The sequence below is a fragment of the Nannospalax galili genome, unplaced genomic scaffold (assembly GCF_000622305.1).
Source record: "Nannospalax galili isolate Female #2095 unplaced genomic scaffold, S.galili_v1.0 scaffold2135, whole genome shotgun sequence".
NCBI lineage: Eukaryota > Metazoa > Chordata > Mammalia > Rodentia > Spalacidae > Nannospalax > Nannospalax galili.
Window position 1 is genome coordinate 234,179 of NW_008336017.1, and position 17,823 is coordinate 252,001.

General features: G+C 42.4%; 1 protein-coding gene across 4 annotated transcripts in view; it reads left to right on the top strand.

Moving 5' to 3' along the window:
- LOC103732256 (arginine-glutamic acid dipeptide repeats protein-like) overlaps nucleotides 1-17,823 on the top strand; it is a 258,810-nt gene that overhangs the window by 142,302 nt on the left and 98,685 nt on the right. For all 4 annotated transcript variants that reach the window (XM_029562372.1, XM_008830811.3, XM_008830810.3 and 1 more), the window contains one exon: nucleotides 6,396-6,863. In XM_029562372.1, coding sequence (XP_029418232.1) covers nucleotides 6,539-6,863 — 325 coding nt within the window. In that variant the 5' untranslated portion in view covers nucleotides 6,396-6,538. The remainder of the gene's footprint in view (nucleotides 1-6,395; nucleotides 6,864-17,823) is intronic.

Consider the following 17,823-nt stretch of genomic DNA (forward strand, 5'->3'; position numbering starts at 1 on the left):
TAACCATTGAAAAGTGATACTGCGTCCCACATCAGTTTCAGATGAAAAGTTTGGTATCTGCCCCACTTTGTAGATGTGCTGAGCCCTTATTTCAGTGCCACCTTGCAGTTTTGTCAGTGGTGATCTGGAGTGTTTTGAGGGAGTCTTCATAGCAGGTTGCTGTCAATGAGAATGCCATATTTCTTATGCTGGGAATACAAGAGTTAAAGTGACATTTCCTTCTCCAGAGCAGAAGTCATTGCATTTCTTTCTCAGGCTTGTTGGTATGAAAGGGAACAAGAAGAGAAAATTGATTTCCCTTTGAAAGTAGTCTCTAGCCACAGCTGCCTCTGTGCCTTCCTGCTGCATTGCAGGCTGCAGCTGCTCTCTGGAAGGAAGGAAGACCACAGCCTGGGCTGATCACCAAGGTCTCTGATTCTGACGGTTCCTTTGTCCTGAGGGAGAAGGCCAAGACATTTTCGAAAGATTTATTTTTATTTTTAAGATGATGTGTATGGTGTGTGTCTGTGTAGGTATGTGCGTGCGAATGTGGGTGCCTGGGGAGGTCAGAGGCGTCTGATCGCCTGTAGTTGGAGTTACAGGCAGCTGTGAACCACTTGACATACATACTGGAAATTGAACTTGGGTCTGCTGTAAGAGCAATGTACTCACTTATCCACTGAGCTGTCTCTTCAGCCCCTAAAGCATTTTTTGAGACACAATAAATACAGAAGGGGAAAAGGCAGAAGTACCTGGAGTTCTTTTGTTCCCTATTTCGTATTTAGTAGATGTAAACACAGGTTTTTCTTGAAATGCACACGGCTCTTTTTTATTTAAAGATAGAGTCTCACTGTGTAGTTCTAGCCTGGAACTTGCTATATAGGCCAGGCTGCCTTCAAACTGACAGAGACTGTCTTCCTCTGCCTCCTATGTGCTGGGATAAAAGGCAGGTGGCACCATGGTGCCTAGCTGGACACTCACAACTCTTGTTGGGAAAAAACTCCTACTGCTAGATAACAGGACATGTTTCCCAAATGGTTCTGTCAGCCTGCAACACCACCATGTTTTCTTTGCTTACCATGTGGAATAACATGACTTTTTAGGGGGCTTTTTTTTTTTTTTTTTTAAACTTTTTATGTGTATGGCTGTTTTGCCTGTTTGTCTGTAAGTACACCTATGTGCATGGTTGCAGGCAGAGGTCAGAAGCGATTGTCAGATCCCCTCCTACTGGAGTTACAGACAGTTGTTAGCTGCCATGTGGGTGCTGGGAACCGAACCTGGGTCCTCTGCAAGAGCAGCCGGCGCTCTTGACCATTGAGCCATCTCTCCAGCCCCTATAACCTGACTTTTAAGGCCACATAATTTAAGGCAGGATAGCTTTTTTGGTTCAGAGATGGGCTCTGGGGACTAAGGGTTTAGCTTGGTGGTACAGCAGTTATATAATGTGCACAAGGCCCTGTGTTAAATCCCAGCACCACATAAACCAGGTCTAAGGAGCACTAGCTATGTGGTTTTAGTCAGTGTATTCAGCCTTCTCTCTGCTTGCTTTTTACAATGGTAGCTCATCTGTGGCAGTAACACTTGGTGAATAGAGCTATAGATGGCATGATTGTATGGTTTGCATGTTTTTCCTGCTGAATTGCTAATTGTGTCTCAGATGTGTTTTAGTTTGAATGATAAATTTTACTGTCACTTTTGGTGCAGTTGAATATTGCATTAACACATGTAAAGTGCTTCTGCAGTAACTGCCCAGGGAGGTTTATTGGTGCATTATTCCAGTTTGAACTTCTTATGTACTTAGGCTCTTTACCTGTGTGTCCTCTATCTACCACCCCCCTCCTGTGCTGAGGATGGAACCCAGAGCCTTGTACTCTACCATTGAGATACACTTCCAGTCTCCTATGTGTGGCCTTAAAGCCTTCTCAAACTCATTCATTGATTGCTGAGCTCTTGATCTTCCCCATCCAGATCTCGGACAATGACAGCTTCCTCTGTCAGTTGCTCAGGCTGTATTCCTTAGCAGTGTTCTTGACTTTATTCTTTCACACTTCACTTGCTCAGTTTTCAGCACATCCTGTTTACTTTTAGCTTAAAAATACCTAGGAAGCTGGGCTTAATGGTGCAGGTCTGTCATCCCAGCTGCTTGGGAAGGTAGGAAGTTCGGAACTTCAAAAAATGAGAAGAGGGCTGGGGATGGAGGTCAGTGGGAGACTGGGTATGTAACATGCATAATGCCCTGCATTCAAACCCCAAGACTGCAAAAACAAACAAAATCGCAGAAACAAATTAAAAAAATAAAACAGAAAATCAGATATTTTCCCCTCTCTACCTCTGCAGTCTTGGCTGTCCCAGCTCCTGTGACTTTGTCCCTAGCTTAAGGCACAAAGCTTCCTCCCTCAGCAGTCTCTGTGCAGTCAGTCCTGCATCTCTGGAGGCTTTTCTCTATGGCTGGTATGCTCTTATGTAGGCAGAAGTCAGATGATGTCTTTGCTACTCATGTCCCTTCTGGAGTGTCAGAGTGAGTTCATGTCACTTAAGTGGAAGCCAAAGTTCTTTCAAGGCTTACATGTCCTCAAGTGACCAGATCCAGGCCCTCCTGCCCCCACCCCTTCTTCTCTGAACTCATCTCAATCCTTCTTCCTCTTCTCTTGCCACCCCAGTGTGCCTGGCTTCTTGTATCTTGAACGTGCCTGGATCACTTGATTCTGTGCACCTGCCTTTTGCTTCTTGTGCCCTGTGGCTTCTTCTCTCAGGAGGCCTTCCCTGGCCATCTTGTTCTGTTGTAACTCTCTGTTCCCATTGAGTTCCCTACTTGACATTACTTAATGTGTGTATGTTTGTGACCCTCTTCTTGGAGCAGAAGTTCTACCAGGGCAGAGTTGCTTGTGTTTCTCTGCTGTTCCCCGGCCTCTGCAGCAGTAGTATGCGCTCAGTGCATATTTGCTCAGTGAGCAGGTGACACTGGGGTTTTGAGATGTGCTGTAGATTAGGTTTTGTTTTAATACATGTTATCTGCCTCATTTGAGTAGTTGATTTAACACATGGCTTTCCTACTGCTTTAAAGACTGACTGACTGACTGACTGACTGACTGAGGAAGATGCAGTGTGTGTTTCCTGAAACTTTGTGAATTAGGAGGCCAGAATTATGTTGGGAAAATTGGTTCCTGTGGGGAGCGCAAGGCCCAACAGTGCAGGAAGCAGCAGGTCCTGAGCAGGTCAGGCGAGACTTGTCTTGCTACAGCCGCTTCAGAATCTGCCTTTGCACTCACTGTGCGGGCTTGTGAAAATGATCTTTTCTCAGCTTTATAACCTGTGAAGTGGGGAGGGCAGCTTCTGTCTGATTCAGTTACTGAGCTGCTTAAAAAAAAAAAAAAAAAAAAAATCAGCTGAGGGACATGCTTCCTAAACCTCATGTTGGCATGTAGATACTGTGTATTGTTTACCCTGAAGGTCTTTTTTTTTTTTTTTTTTTTTTTTAACCCCTTTTAGGTCTTTTTGAGACAGGGTCTCCCTGTAGATCCAGCTGGCCTGGAACTCACTATGTAGACCAGGCTAGCCTCGAACTCACAGAATCACCTGCCTCTGCCTCCCAAGTGCTGGGACTACAAGGCGTGCACCACCACACCCCGGCGTCATTTCTGTTTTTTAAAAAAATATTTTATTTCTTATTTTTATTTTATGTGTATGAGTGTATTGCCTGCATGTATGTGAGTGCACCCATATTGCGCAATGTCTTGGAGGTCAGAAGAGGGTTCGGATTCCCCTGGAACTGGAGTTAAGGACGGTTTGTAGCCGCCATGTGGGTGCTGGGAATTGAACCTGGGTCCTCTGCAAGAGCAGTCAGTGTTCTTAACTGCTGAGCCATCTCTCCAGCACCCCTTGAAGGTCGTTTCTAACAAGGTGAAAGTGACATCTCTCCTGGGTAACATCATATTGCTCTCTGGGCTCCTATTTTCAAATGTCACAATATTGGCATATATTGGTCATTGTATATTGAAGCTCAAAAAATTATGATTAGTGTATTGCTCTATGTAGAGGAACAGTGCATGTTACATGCCCCTACTGAACTATTTTAGAGGCAAATGCACATACTAATTTGGCCTTCTCACAATTAACAATATAGTTGTCATATTAATATATAAATATAGCCAACCTGCAGATAACTGAGGACATTGATTTTTATATTTGTGCTCTGTGCACATGTGTGTATGAACACATACACTCATACACACTAGATTTATTTTGTGACTGTTTTCTCTATTTTGGATTTTTCTTATTTTTGGCAAAAAATATCTTCTTTGTAAACAGAAACTGTGTAATGTAGTGAGTAGTAAATATATTTTGGATTTATCTTTTTCATCTTTGATTATTGAATTAACATATAGTTTTTGGAGCAGTTATCTTATTAACTGTGGGAAAATGATCTTTTCTCTTAAGCTTATGAAAGTATCTTTGTCTTAAATGGCAGAGAGGTTTTCAGTCTGTGGCCTGTCAGTAGACTTGATGAATGCTTTGTCAGCTGCCTGAGCTGCTGCTGGTCTTGCTTCTTGTGTTACTGGCTGGCTCGTGCTCTGCACTCTGCGTTTTCAGCCGCTAATACCATCAGCCTACAGGGACTGTCTGCTTAGCTGATGATTTATGCAGAAGTTTTTTTTATTTTTTTTTTAAGGCACTAGAATACCTTTTTCTTTTCTTGAAACATGCTTAAAATGAAATCCTATCTGAAAACATTTCCTGTGTGGAAAGGAGTGACCTAGGGAGCCTTCTGACCTTGCATCTAGACAGACGGCCAGGGTCACTGCTTCTTCAGGGGCTTCTCAGTCATCTCTCAGAGGTGCTTGATGTGTTTTGTTTTACCTTTTAAATATTCCTGAATTCCTGAAGCTACTTTACATGCCTATGCTTATTATGGAGGAGTCTTCTCTGGTATCAGGTTTGATCTCTGGACTTCAGAGAAAGTGTGATATTTTATGCCTCTGGCATGACCAAAGAAAATTTCCTCTGCACCTGAGGCATGTAATTGCAAATGATTTCCTCTCTTGTTGGCTGAGTAAACAGCACCAATCTTTTGTTTGCTTGCCTATGTTGTCTCCTCTCTGGCTCTAATAGAGGGGAAGCAGAGGGTTCCCAGATTGATCCCTTACCCCTTTTGTTGCAGTTATGTGTGAGGATGAGGATTCTGAGCTCTTCCCTCATATATTTAATTCTGAGCACCTGGTACCTAGACATCATTTAGTAAAGATTGTTTCATAAATGAGATATTGGGGAAGATCAGAGAGTGTGGAAAATCAGTTAATGATTATTAGGATTTTCAAAACTGACTTGTAAAAAGCCTTTTTTTTCCATATAGTATGAAATTTTCATAAGAGTTGTGTTAGAGTTTAAGATTCACTGTTTTCGTTGTCTATGTACAGATTGTTTTTTGGGGGGGTTGGGTTTAGTTTTGGAGGAATTTATTAGTAAAGCTATTAATAATGGAAATTTGAAAGAATGTAAAAACTACATAATAGTCCCTAAAGATGGAAGGCTGTTTCTGGACGTATACTTAGTTTAGTTACGATGGAGATAATAAGCTGTTCAAGAAACATTTTCTTTCATCTTGGGGCACAACTAGAATGGTAGACTGAAAAGATGCGTCAGCTGCAGCTAAAGTTAATTAGACTCTTGCTTTGGAAGCTGTCCATCAAATACCATTTTATTCTTGAGAGGGGGTTTGGAAATTTGGAGGCAGAGGCGGTTTTCAAAAGACAGCATGTTGTATGACATCCCGAGACATTTTCCATAGCTGTGCAAATTATTTTTCACGTAGAAGTGATAAGCACTACACAGGTTCTTTTCTCTTCAGATTTATGAGTTGAAGTTAATTTTGTACAGTTATTCCCATTATATGTTGCTCATTGGGACACATCTTTTTCCTTTAAAAAGGTGAAAGCAGGGTATATAGTTTACTCTTACCATTTAGACAGACTGTGTTAGTATAGCAGTAAACCCCAAACCTTTTGCTAGTGAGGCATAAAACTGTGCCTGGAAATTGTACATCATCAGCTCTTCCAGCTTTGTCATTGTTGCCCGTGAGATGCTTTTATATTGGAAGCATAAATAAGTGATTTTTGTTTATTTTTATTTTATGTGTATGAGTGCTTTGCCTGCATGTAAATGCACCTGTGCATGCAGAGCCTGCGGAGGCCAGAAAAGGGTGTCAGATCCCCTGGAACTGGTGCTATGGATGGTTGTTAGCTGCCACATAGGTGCTGGGAACTGAACCTGGGTCCTCTGCAGAAACAGTCAGTGCTCTTAACCACTGAGCCATCTCTCCAACCCTGAATAAATTATTTATTTTTAAATGTTATTTTAGGAAGGAACTAAGAGGAAACTTTAAAGTAAAACCAATCTGTCTCCTTACCTTTCTCTCCTAGCATTTTGAAACGTTGGGGTTGTTGGAGTGGTTGGATTTTCCCTGGAATTGAGTGAGAAATTCAGAAGACTGAAGCCCAGGCTTACTGTCTACCTTTCACGGAGGCCTAGCCGTGAGAGGACAGAAGAAGGCACGTGGCGAATCATGACAGCGGACAAAGACAAAGACAAAGACAAAGAGAAGGACCGGGACCGGGATCGGGACCGAGAGAGAGATAAAAGAGAGAAAGTGAGAGAGAGTGAGAACTCCAGGCCTCGAAGGAGCTGCACCCTGGAAGGAGGAGCCAAAAATTATGCTGAGAGTGATCACAGTGAAGATGAAGACAATGACAATAACAGTGCCGCCACGGAGGAGTCCTCGAAGAAGAACAAAAAGAAGCCACCGAAGAAAAAATCCCGCTATGAAAGGACGGACACCGGGGAGATAACATCCTACATCACAGAGGATGACGTGGTCTACAGACCAGGAGGTAAGAGCAGTGCACGGGGCTGGTGGGTGAGGAGAAAAGTCTGGAACCCAGAAGAGTAGACAGTAGGTGGAGCAGCAGCGTTCAGTCAGGGAACATGAGGCTGCTAGGACCAGAGGGTTGGCAGTCTTGTGCCCATGTTCGTGGGCTTGGCACTATTTGGACCTTTGTGTCTCTGTGTCTTGTTTCCTTGTGGTACCTGTTCTCTCTCTCACTTGGTGTGAACCTAACAGTTTACATCCTTTGAATTCATCTTTACTTTATTATTTATTTATTTATTTATTTATTTATTTATTTATTTTTTATTGATTTTGTGTGTGTGTGTGTTTCATACATAACATCCCAAACAGTCTTATTCAACTTTATACCCACCTCCCAAATGGCACCCTCCCACAACCCCCCCCCATCCTCTGTCATCCCTGTTACTATCCACTGTGTTAACAGTGCCCCCAGCTGTTACCCAGTGCTAGTCCATCTGCTGAATCTAGTCAGCCTATCTAGAGTTCCTTGTTTTAGGAAGATCAGCTCTTCCTCATCTAGCAGCAATCAGTTGCCAACATTCCTTTAGATAAGATTGGGGTCTGTGGTTCATTTTCCCATTTCTATGCTGGGTTACTATCTGGGAGTCTCTTGAGCCACCCTAGCCAATAACTCATCATCTTTACTTTTTATCTTCAGCCATGAATTAGGCTTGCAGAAGAAACCAGAGATGTGTAAACCTTAAGATTCTGAGGAACAAGATGTTTTATGGTGAAAGATTTTTATTTTTTTGTCTTTTGAAACAGGGTTTTCCTGTAGCCCCAGCTGTCCTGGAACTCACTATGTAGACCAAGTTGGCCTTGAACTCACAGAGATCTACCTGCCTCTGCCTCTGCTTCTCTTTACTCCCTTTGTTGGGAGTAAAAGTGTGTACTACCATGCCCAGCTGAAAGATTTCTTTTTTCTTTTTCTTTTTCTTTTTTTTTTTGTCTTTTGAGACAGGGTCTCTCTCCCTTTAGCCCCAGCTGTCCTGGAACTCACTGTGTAGACCAGGCTGACCTGGAACTCACAGAGATCTATCTGCCTCTGCCTCCCAAGTGCTGGGATTAAAGGTGTGTGCCACCATGCCCTGCTTGCTGCCTCTGCCTCTGCCTCTGCCTCCTGAGTGCTGGGACTACAGGCGTGCACTACCACGCCTGGCCGAAAGAGTTCTTTAAATGGCCTTCAGAGCAAGGTTTTATCACTCCCAGGTAAACCTTGTCCCACAGTATTGAGCTTCAGATCCCCACCAGTCAGTGACAACAAATGAAGGCAACTGAGACGCACGGTAGTTTTCCTGTGAATGTACTCTGACCATTTAGTGCGTAGATGCTGTGGCTTTGCTCAGAGAGAGCCAGACTCAGCTTTTAGATGAGCTCTTTGGAGGTGATTTAGAATCTATTGAACACAGTAGAGCCTGTGTTCACTGGGAGAATCACCATGAGTACAAAACCAACCTTTTGAGGCCCTGTCTTAACACCCCCCCACACACACATACAGAGAGAGAGAGAGAGAGAGAGAGAGAGAGAGAGAGAGAGGAGCTAATAAAACTTAAGTGTAGATCATATTATTTGAATTATTTACATTGCCAAAGAATAACGAGAATTTAATAATTAACATATTTAGCGGTACCCAGTTTAATGTGTTTCCAGCAATGGGAGTTAAGTGCTTCACTGTACTATGTCATTAACCCAGTTCAGTCATTTTACTGGGAAGTACTGTTAGCTGTTCTGAGTATTTTTATATAGAATTCCAGGTTTGGGGGAGCCATATAGGAATTGTTTTTGCTTTTTCAGAAGCCAGTTAGTATTAGGACATGCATAGACAAACGGGTTCACAGCTATAATTTCTTGGTTGACAATTTTGGAGGTGGGTATGTAATATGAAATTTTCAAAGGCAGGGATTTTTGGAGAACTTAAAGCGCTGTTGGGGAGACTTAGTCTTGTATGTTACAATGCCATCAGCTTATCTATGATTCAGATGCAGGTGATGGACAGCAAGAGTGTCTGAGCTGTTCAGCTTCTGGTAGCTTGCTAAGGGCCTCTTAGCTTAGGTCTTTTTTTTTTTTTTTTCTTTTGTCTTTTTGAGACAGGGTCTCTCTGTAGCCCCAGCTAGGCCTGGATTTGCTATGGAGACCAGGCTGGCCTCAGAAATCTGCCTGCCTCTGCCTCCAGAGTGCTGGGATTAAAGGTGAACACCACCACACCTGGCTCTGTCTTAGGTCATTTTTTGTTTTAGGTTTGTTTAAAGAAACAGAGTCTGGGGGTCTGGAGAGATGGCTGAGCTGTTAAGAACACTGTTCTTGCAGAAGACCCCGGTCCCACATGGCAGCTGACAACTGTCTGTAACTCCAGTTCCAAGGGATCCGACAGCCTCTTCTGTCTTCTGCGGGCAGTGCACGACACAGGTGCACTCACCTATGCACAGGCAATACATGCATATACATAAAATTAAAAAAAAAAAGAGGGCTGGAGAGATGGCTCAGCGGTTAAGAGCACTGACTGCTCTTGCAGAGGACCTGGGTTCGATTCCTAGCACCCACATGGCAGCTATAAACTGTCCTTAACTCCAGTTCCAAGGGAATCTGAAGCCCTCTTCTGACCTCCGGTGCATTGCATGACACGGGTGCACTCACATACATGCAGGCTATACACTCATACACATAAAATAAAAATAATAAAATCTTAAAAAAAAAATTAAATATTTTTTTTAAAAAAGAGACAGGGTCTGATAGCCCAGACTGACCTCCACCTCACTTTGTAACTCAGGCTATTGGTCTTAAACTTATGGTCCCTATGTTCCTCAGTCCTGAAAGCAGGGATTGCAGGTGTGCACAATACTGGGCTAGCTATTTTGTTGTAATCTTGAAAAAGGAATAAAATGTGTGATGTAGTTTAGATGTTGATTATGTTATAACTGAAAATAAAAGGAGAGACCTATTTGTTACTCTTCTCTCGATATGTAACAATGTAATGTATAATATGACTGTTGGGGTCATGGCCAGCTTCAGTGTCACATGTCAGCTCTGCTCACTGTGTATAATGTGCAAGGTTACTCGTGTCACTAAAGACACTTTAACATGTTAGGAGTCAGGAGCTTATGGGAAATGCTGCCCAGGCTGTCCCCTCCTGAGAAGATGCATAGTGACTCTGAGAAGTCCTGAGCCAAGAAAAGCTGTCACATGAACAACACCTGCCACCTGCTGCTGCTGCTCCTGTTCATGAACTGGGACAGCCTTTTCTGATGAATGTTCCCTCAGAAAAACTAGTTTTGAGAAAATGTGTTTGGGAAACATTGCCTACCTTTTACAAAAGTACAGGAAGCCCTGCTTTTTTGATGTTCCAAAGAAAGTGTGGAAGGAGATTGTTAGGGCTCCTTGACAGTACAGTTGGTTCTTCTAGAATTCTTTGGGAAGAATTATTTATAGTCCTCTCCATGGGGCATTGGCTCTAGGACCTCTCAGGTCCCTCAGTCTGGATTCTCAAGTCCCTTTTTCTTTCCTATTTTTCTTTTTCTTGCTGTCTTTTCCAAATAACGTCTAACTGGAGGTTTGCTAAGTATGCCTGTTCTTGAGGTTTATTTCAACTGAAAGTCAAGAGGAGGGAACCATCACCAGATTCCCAGATGGAAGTTGGTTTGGTTTCTCTCCTTTGTTTACCCTCATGGTGCCCCTGTCTTTGCTTCTGCTGTGCTTTTGTCATTGTAAGGGGTTGAACTCAGGGTCTTGAGTCATTGTAAGGGGTTGAACTCAGGGTCTTGAGTCATTGTAAGAGGTTGTGCTTTTGTCATTGTAAGGGGTTGAACTCAGGGTCTTGAGTCATTGTAAGGGGTTGAACTCAGGGTCTTGAGTCATTGTAAGAGGTTGAACTCAGGGTCTTCTGCCCTGTCACTTAGCTTCCCTTTTAAAAAAACGTTTAGTTTTGGGTCAGGGTCTCACTAAGATCCTCAGCAGGACTTACACTTGTGACCCTCCTGCCTCAGCTGAGTTCCTGAGATCATAGGCATGTGCTGCCACGGTCATCTGTCTTTTTCTTTTTGTTATTTTTGGAGTCACATGTAGTCCAGGATGGCCTTGAAAACATTGTATGTATGTAGCTGATAATGACTTGATCCTTCTTCCCCTCACCTCCGAAGTGCTAGAAATATAGGCATGTGTTATAGTGCCTGACTCTTTAATTGAGTCTTAAAAACTTAGAGTGTGTTATAAAGGATGTCTTCAAGGGATTGATAAATTTTGAACAGATTCTGTAATACTCAGAAAAATTTAAATGTTATTAAGAATTTACCCTGCAGCTGTTCTTTGGGGATAGGCTGTGACACAACTCTGTTTCATTGCCCTGAGGGGACAGGTCTATAGTCAGGTTATTATTTGTTCTAAGAAACAAATTAAGTTTTACTTAGAATTTGTAACTAAGGCTTATGCCTTGTCCTGACCAGGGCTTTTGCAGCCGTGCTTCTCATCTCTGGAGTCAGCTTAGTGTTGTCCCCAGAACTCAGCACACTGAATTCTGTTAGTGTCACTACTCATGTCCCCTCCTGTATCAAGGAGGACACTGCTGCCTCATACTAGCGCTTAGCCTTTCTTTAGCTCTGTGACTCTAGTGCCGTTGTCTCTTCACTCCCAGGTTTGTTAGATTTCCTTGTTAGATGTTGTTATAATGTCTTCCCTCTAAAACTTACCTGGTAATAATTTTCCTTGACTTGTAATTTAGAATTACTGTTAATTTATTTTGATGTGAATGCAATTTAAGCTGGGAAAAATCCAAATGAGGCAAAATAAAAGTAGGTATCCAGTTGAATCAACAAGTACTGTATATAATCTTTAACGATCTCTGACAGTTTCCTGGGTACAAAAGCACATAATGGTGTATACTTCTCTTTAACAACATTTAAAGACAAGTACAAGTAATCCGTGTTTGAGGTTGGAGAGAGGTGGGCTGTGGGCCGAGGCATATGGAATGAAGTGTGAAGGAGACCCCAGGTTCTGACCACGCTTTTTTGTGGTGCTGCTTGCACGAGTTTGTTCACTTCCTGACGTTTTATCACACATGTACTTTTCTGTGTAAATTTTGTACTTCAATGAAAATATTTCCCTGAACTATGAAGGCTGCTGGGATTACAGTGTGGACAACCATGCCGCACTGTGGATCTTCCTCTCATTTGGGAGAAAACACAATGAAGCAGTGCTGATTTATTTAAATACCAGGGATACTTTGCCCTGCATTCGGAAGTCTAGAAGCACAAGATCAGTGAGGTGGCAGGGTCGCGTTTGCCTGAAGGGGAAAGTATGTCCCAAGCCTCTCTTTTGGCTTCTGTTCTTCCCTTGGCATCTTCTTGTCTGTCCAAATTGCTCCCTTTTATAAGGATATCAGGCATATTGGATCATGGCCTACCCTACTTCATCTAAATTTATTACATCTGAAGCTCCCTATTCTTAAGCTCACATTTTGGGGCACTGGGGATCAGAAGTTCAACATGGTGCTGGTAGTGGGTGTTCACACCTCAGCCTACAGTGTGTGGGAGGAGCTTTGTTTCTAGGTAGACTCGAGTTTGAACAACCCAGGTGGAGTGGCTGCTTTAGCTCTTAGTTTTGTTTTTATAATAGTTGGGGAAATTGATTTCTTTTTTGATTTTAGTATTATTATTATTGTGTGTATGCATGTGTGTATGATATGAGAGTGTGAGCCCAAGTGGTGCACATATGTGAAGTGTATGAGCGCTTGCTTGCATGTATATACATACATCATGTGCATGTAGTATCTGCGGGAGCCAGAAGAGAGGGTGTTGGATTCCCTAGAACTGGATTTACAGATGGTGGTTAGCTGCCATGTAGGTATTGGATACCGAAGCTGGGTCCTCTGGAAGAACAGCCAGTACTCTCCTTCCACTGTGGATCCCAGGGATTGAATTCAGGTTACCAGGCCTGCATGACAAGCACTTTTACCTGCTGAACTAGTTTGCTGGCTCCATTTTCTATTTTTAATCATATTATAATGTACTTTTAGTTGTGAAATACATTAACTTTTTTTTTTTTGTCTTTTCTGAGACAGGGTCTCCCCTGTAGATAGACCAGGCTGGCCTTGAACTTACAGAGACCCTCCTGCCTCTGCCTCCTGAGTGCCACCACACCCGACCGACTTTATCTCTTAGGGTAAAGGAAATAAGAAAAACTATTTTTTATTTTTTATTGAGTTTTTGTGTCTTTCATACAGAAAATCATCTTTATACCCCCTTACCCTTTGGCATCCCATAACCCCCACTGGAGTTCATTTATCATTTGTGTTTAGGCCTATTGTGTATAATTAATGTCCCCAGATGTCTCTTAGTGCAAGTTCATCCACTGGGATCTAGTCATCCTATCTAGAGTCCCTCCCTTTAAGAGGATCAGCTCTTCTTCACCCAGCAGTGATTAGCTGCCAATAATTCTTTGACTAAGAGTGGGGCCTGCTGTTCATTTCCACAGTTCTGTGCTGGCTTTTTGTCTGCTTAAGCTTGCATGGGTCTTATGTATACTGACACCATTGCTGTAGATTAGTATGAGAAGAGTCCCAGGAGCCTGTAGGGCTATTTCCGTATGGTCATGCACCTCTGCCCTGGCTCTTAAAATCATTCCACCCCCTCTTCCATAATGGTCCCTCAGCCCTGGGTGGGTAGATTTTAATATAGGAGTCCTGTCCAAAGACCCATACTCTGTAGACTCTTACTCTCTGCATTTTGGCCGTTTGTGACCTTTTGTGTGTCTGGCATCTGTTGCATGAGGGAGCTTCATTGATGAGAACTCAGTGATTCATTAGTGTTCTCTCCATCCCTTGTTCTATGTTCCATGAGCCTTAGGTGTAGAGGTTGCATCCTAGATGTGCCACTTAGGCTTGGGCAATTCACAGACAATCTCTGTGTGTGACCAGTTGTAGACGGAATTGTATTAGTCCAAAAAACTACTGAAATTACACATACAGTATCTCTACATGAGTCCATGAGTATAGCTGAAGGCTACATAATAAGAAACAGTGCCAAACAGGAGGAACCTTCCTTTGAGTTGTTGGCCAGGGTAGTTCAAGAGACTCCCCAAATTATACAGGCTATTGCCACAGTCCTTGATTGCCTCCCAGAACTTGATGGTAAGACCCTATTCCTGAAGAACAGGACATACTTTGGACACAAAATTTGGAGCAATGGAGTTGGAACTGACCTGGAAGCCACCTCCCCTGTGAGGGCTAGCTCTCATAGCTTTGGAGAGCATTATGCAAGTGGGTAAGGAAGAACATCAATCGAGGGTCCGACCCCAGCTTCAAGGCCAAAAAACCGTATCAGTGACCAGCACAGCAAATGACATTGGTGCAGTAGTGGTACTTTTTTTATCTTGGGGGTAATCAACAGCTACTTAATTGGACTTAAAGCCCATTTACTGGGAGGAAACTCATGTGGTACTGTAAACTTAGCTGAATACACATAGCTGGAGAGGTCATAGATCTTAGAGAAAACTCTACGGCTGTCACATCCCTAGACAAATGTAATTTCTTACACAGTCCAAAATGTGGGTCCTTAAATTTTCAGGCAAGTATCCCAGCTACCACCCATCAAAGAAGCTTCTTTTTCAAGAAAAAGAAGCTATTTTGAAATTATTTAGATTTTAAAATGAGAGAGAAGTGCCAGAAATTCTGAGACTCACCATGTCTTTTCAATTTCATGAGGGGATCATTGAGTCAGGTGGCCTATCCTTTAGTTCCTCCATGATTAAAGCATTGACAGGTTGGTATTCCTGAGAGTTGGTCAGAAAGACAGACTTTCAGGTTCCACCACTGACCAACTGAATCAGAGTCAGTGTTTTATTTAATGAGATTCAAGCAATTTAAATTTGCATGAAGGCTTGAGAATTACTGATCCGGGCCAGTATTTCCCAGTCTTCCTCAAGTTAATGTGCAAAGAGATAGTGAGTGTATTAGCTTGAGAGTCAAAAAGATTAGCATCCCAGCATGCTTGTTATTTGCATGTGGCAGAGTAGAACAAAGCAAAACAAAAACTCTCTCTATATATCCCCTTGAGACAAGTTTTACTATGTAGTCTAGACTGTCTTCAAACCTGTGATCTTCAGCCTCCACTTTCTGAGTTCTGGGATTACCTGCATTTGTCACTACTTTTTAAAATCGAAATTAATCATAAAGGTGTTTTGTTTTTTAAACAAGAGAAGAGGAAGATAACATTTCCTAGCTTGAGAGTTTGAAGTAGAATATAATATAATAATGGTTTAAAAGCAGTAAAGGAATTCAGTTCTGATCATGTGCTGGGGAATTATTAGGCTCGTCTAAAGTTTGTGATTGCAAAGACAACTGTGAACTTGTGTGTCAGTGGGCATGAAGGAATGAGGGTGCTTTGGTCAAGGGTGACAACTATTTTTTGGTTTTTGGCCTTGCTTTGGTATGTTTTAGTCCTTAACAATTTAGTGTTAAAAAGATAGGGGGCTGGAGAGATGGCTCAGCAGTTAAGAGCACTGACTGCTCTTGCAGAGGACCTGGGTTCAATTCCCAGCACCCACATGGCAGCTAACAGCTGTCTGTAACTCCAGTCCCAGGGGATCCGACAGCCTCTTCTGACTTCCATGGGCATTGCACGACATGGGTGCACTTACCTACATGCAAGCAATACATGCATACACATAAAATAGAAATAATGAAAAAAAATATTTAAAGAAGTAAAAATAATAAATAAAAATAAGATGCCAGCGGCATGGTGCAGTCATTAAAAGGGCACTCATGCCAAGCTTGGCAACCTGAGTTCTATCCCTGGGACCCATGTGCTGAAAGGAGAGACCTGACTCTCACAAGTTCTCCTCTGTCCTTCCTTCACTTGTGTACTTCATTATGCTTATGTGCACATGTATGCACACACAACACTGAATAAATGTAATTTATTAAAAATTCCTACATGACCTAGGTATTGTTTCCCTGTGTGTACTGATGAGAGCACACAAGTCTCAGAGGTCAGGGTCACACAGAATTTGCCTGTGTGGACTGATGAAAACAGGAGCGAATGGCTCCTGAGTATAATGCTAAAATGCAAACACAGCAGCTGGAGCTGCATCTCGGTGGTAGAGCTCTTGGCCTAGCATGAACAAGGCCCTGGGTTGGGTCCCTAGCACCACAGAACAAGAACAAATACACTTTGTTAAAAGAAAAAGAAAAGGGCTGATTTCTCAGAAAATGCAAATTTTATATAATTTTTGCTCATCTTTTCCGTAAAATTGTATCTCCGTCATATATATGATGGCACATACCTGTACTCCCAGCTTTTCTAGAGACTGGGGCAGGAGGGTTAGGAGTTTAAGGGAAACCTGGGCAACCTAGGAAGATCCTTTTGGGGGGGGAGGAAGGAAGGAGAGAAGAAACAGTATATTTCTCAGGATTCAGTTCATTGTGCCTTAGGGAACATAAGACCCTGGGTTGACTCACAGCACCTGGCAGAAAAGTCATTGTCTCTGACTTTCACCACACACAGGAGATGGGAGTGGGTTTTTTTTTTTTTTTTTTAAAGGCAGATACAGCTGGGTGTGGTGGCACACATCTTTAATCCCAGCACTAGGGAGGCAGAGGCAGAGGCAGAGGCAGGCCGATCTCTGTGAGTTCAAGGCCAGCCTGGTCTACATAGTGAGTTCCAGGACAGCTGGGGCTACAGGGAGACCCTGTCTCAAAAAGACCAAAAAAACAAAACAAAAAACAAAAAGCCCATAGACTGTGTATCATTTGAAAATATTAGGAAAGGAAAAACAGATGAGAACTTAATTCATCTATTGCATAGAAAAGACCTTTTCATTTGTGCTTAAAATGAATTGAAAAATGAGCGTATCCTACTCAGGGTGCACCCCAGAGAGGTGTTCCTGAACCTCACAAACTGGGTGAGGTCCTCTGCTTGCTGTGCTTACTGTCACAAACAACACCCTCTTCAGTTGCATTCCAGCAGCATCTGTTGGCTTTATATTTTTAAAATATTTACACTTAAAAATATTCCTATGGTGCTTTCTATCATTCTTGGGTATCTGCCTGGGTTGTCTGATTTCTGGAGGTATACTTATATCTTTAAGTTTTGAGTAGTCTGCCCTTTACCCTGTATTTAATGTAAGCCTTGATTTTGATTTTTTTTTTTAGTGAATTTTTTTTAAGAATATGAGGTTTTGTCTGCATCATATTTATTGTGTTAAGACAGAAATATCTGTATAAGAAACAGGTGATCCAAAACCATGTGCTTGAAAAGAAGTAGGTACTTTATGCACTATTTTAAAAATCACTCTTGAAAAGGGCAAGGACATGGAAATGGCATTTATTTGAAGGTATTTTTTTATGAGCTGTTAAGTTCAGGAATGAGCATCTCAGTCTCATGGCTCCTTCTCTTCCTTAGCTCTCTACCTCTCTCTGTCTAAGTCTCCTTACTCCAACAATTGTCAAACACAGATCTCCAGTTCATGGATCTCACCACTTTTCAAAGCCCCGTTACCCTTCTGATGCACCTACACCAAGCTCAGAGACTTGCATTCATATCGATGTTGTATGACTTTCCCCCGCTGGTTGTTCTAGCAGTGCTAGGATCTTTCTTATGGTCCATGGATGTATCTCAGGTGTCAGGGACAAGTTCAACATTCCCCAGATGTTCGTTAGCATCAGCAGAGGCAGCGACTGCACTTGGGTGTGCAGCCTGTGTGGGCAGATGGCCTCCCTTGGAGAGTATTGTTGCAGCTGTGGGTCTTTGGGAAGTGGGCTGTAAACACATGTATGGACCAGTTGCTAGAAGAATCCTTTGGGAAGGAAGAGGCTTGAGAAATTCAATAATTTTTTGAATTATTTGTATTCAGAAAAGACTATTGAGAATAGTTAGCTTTAAAAAACAAACTAGATAATTCAGTTAAGTTACAAATTGAAGGCTATTGGTTTACCCTTTATTTTTTAAAAATACCTT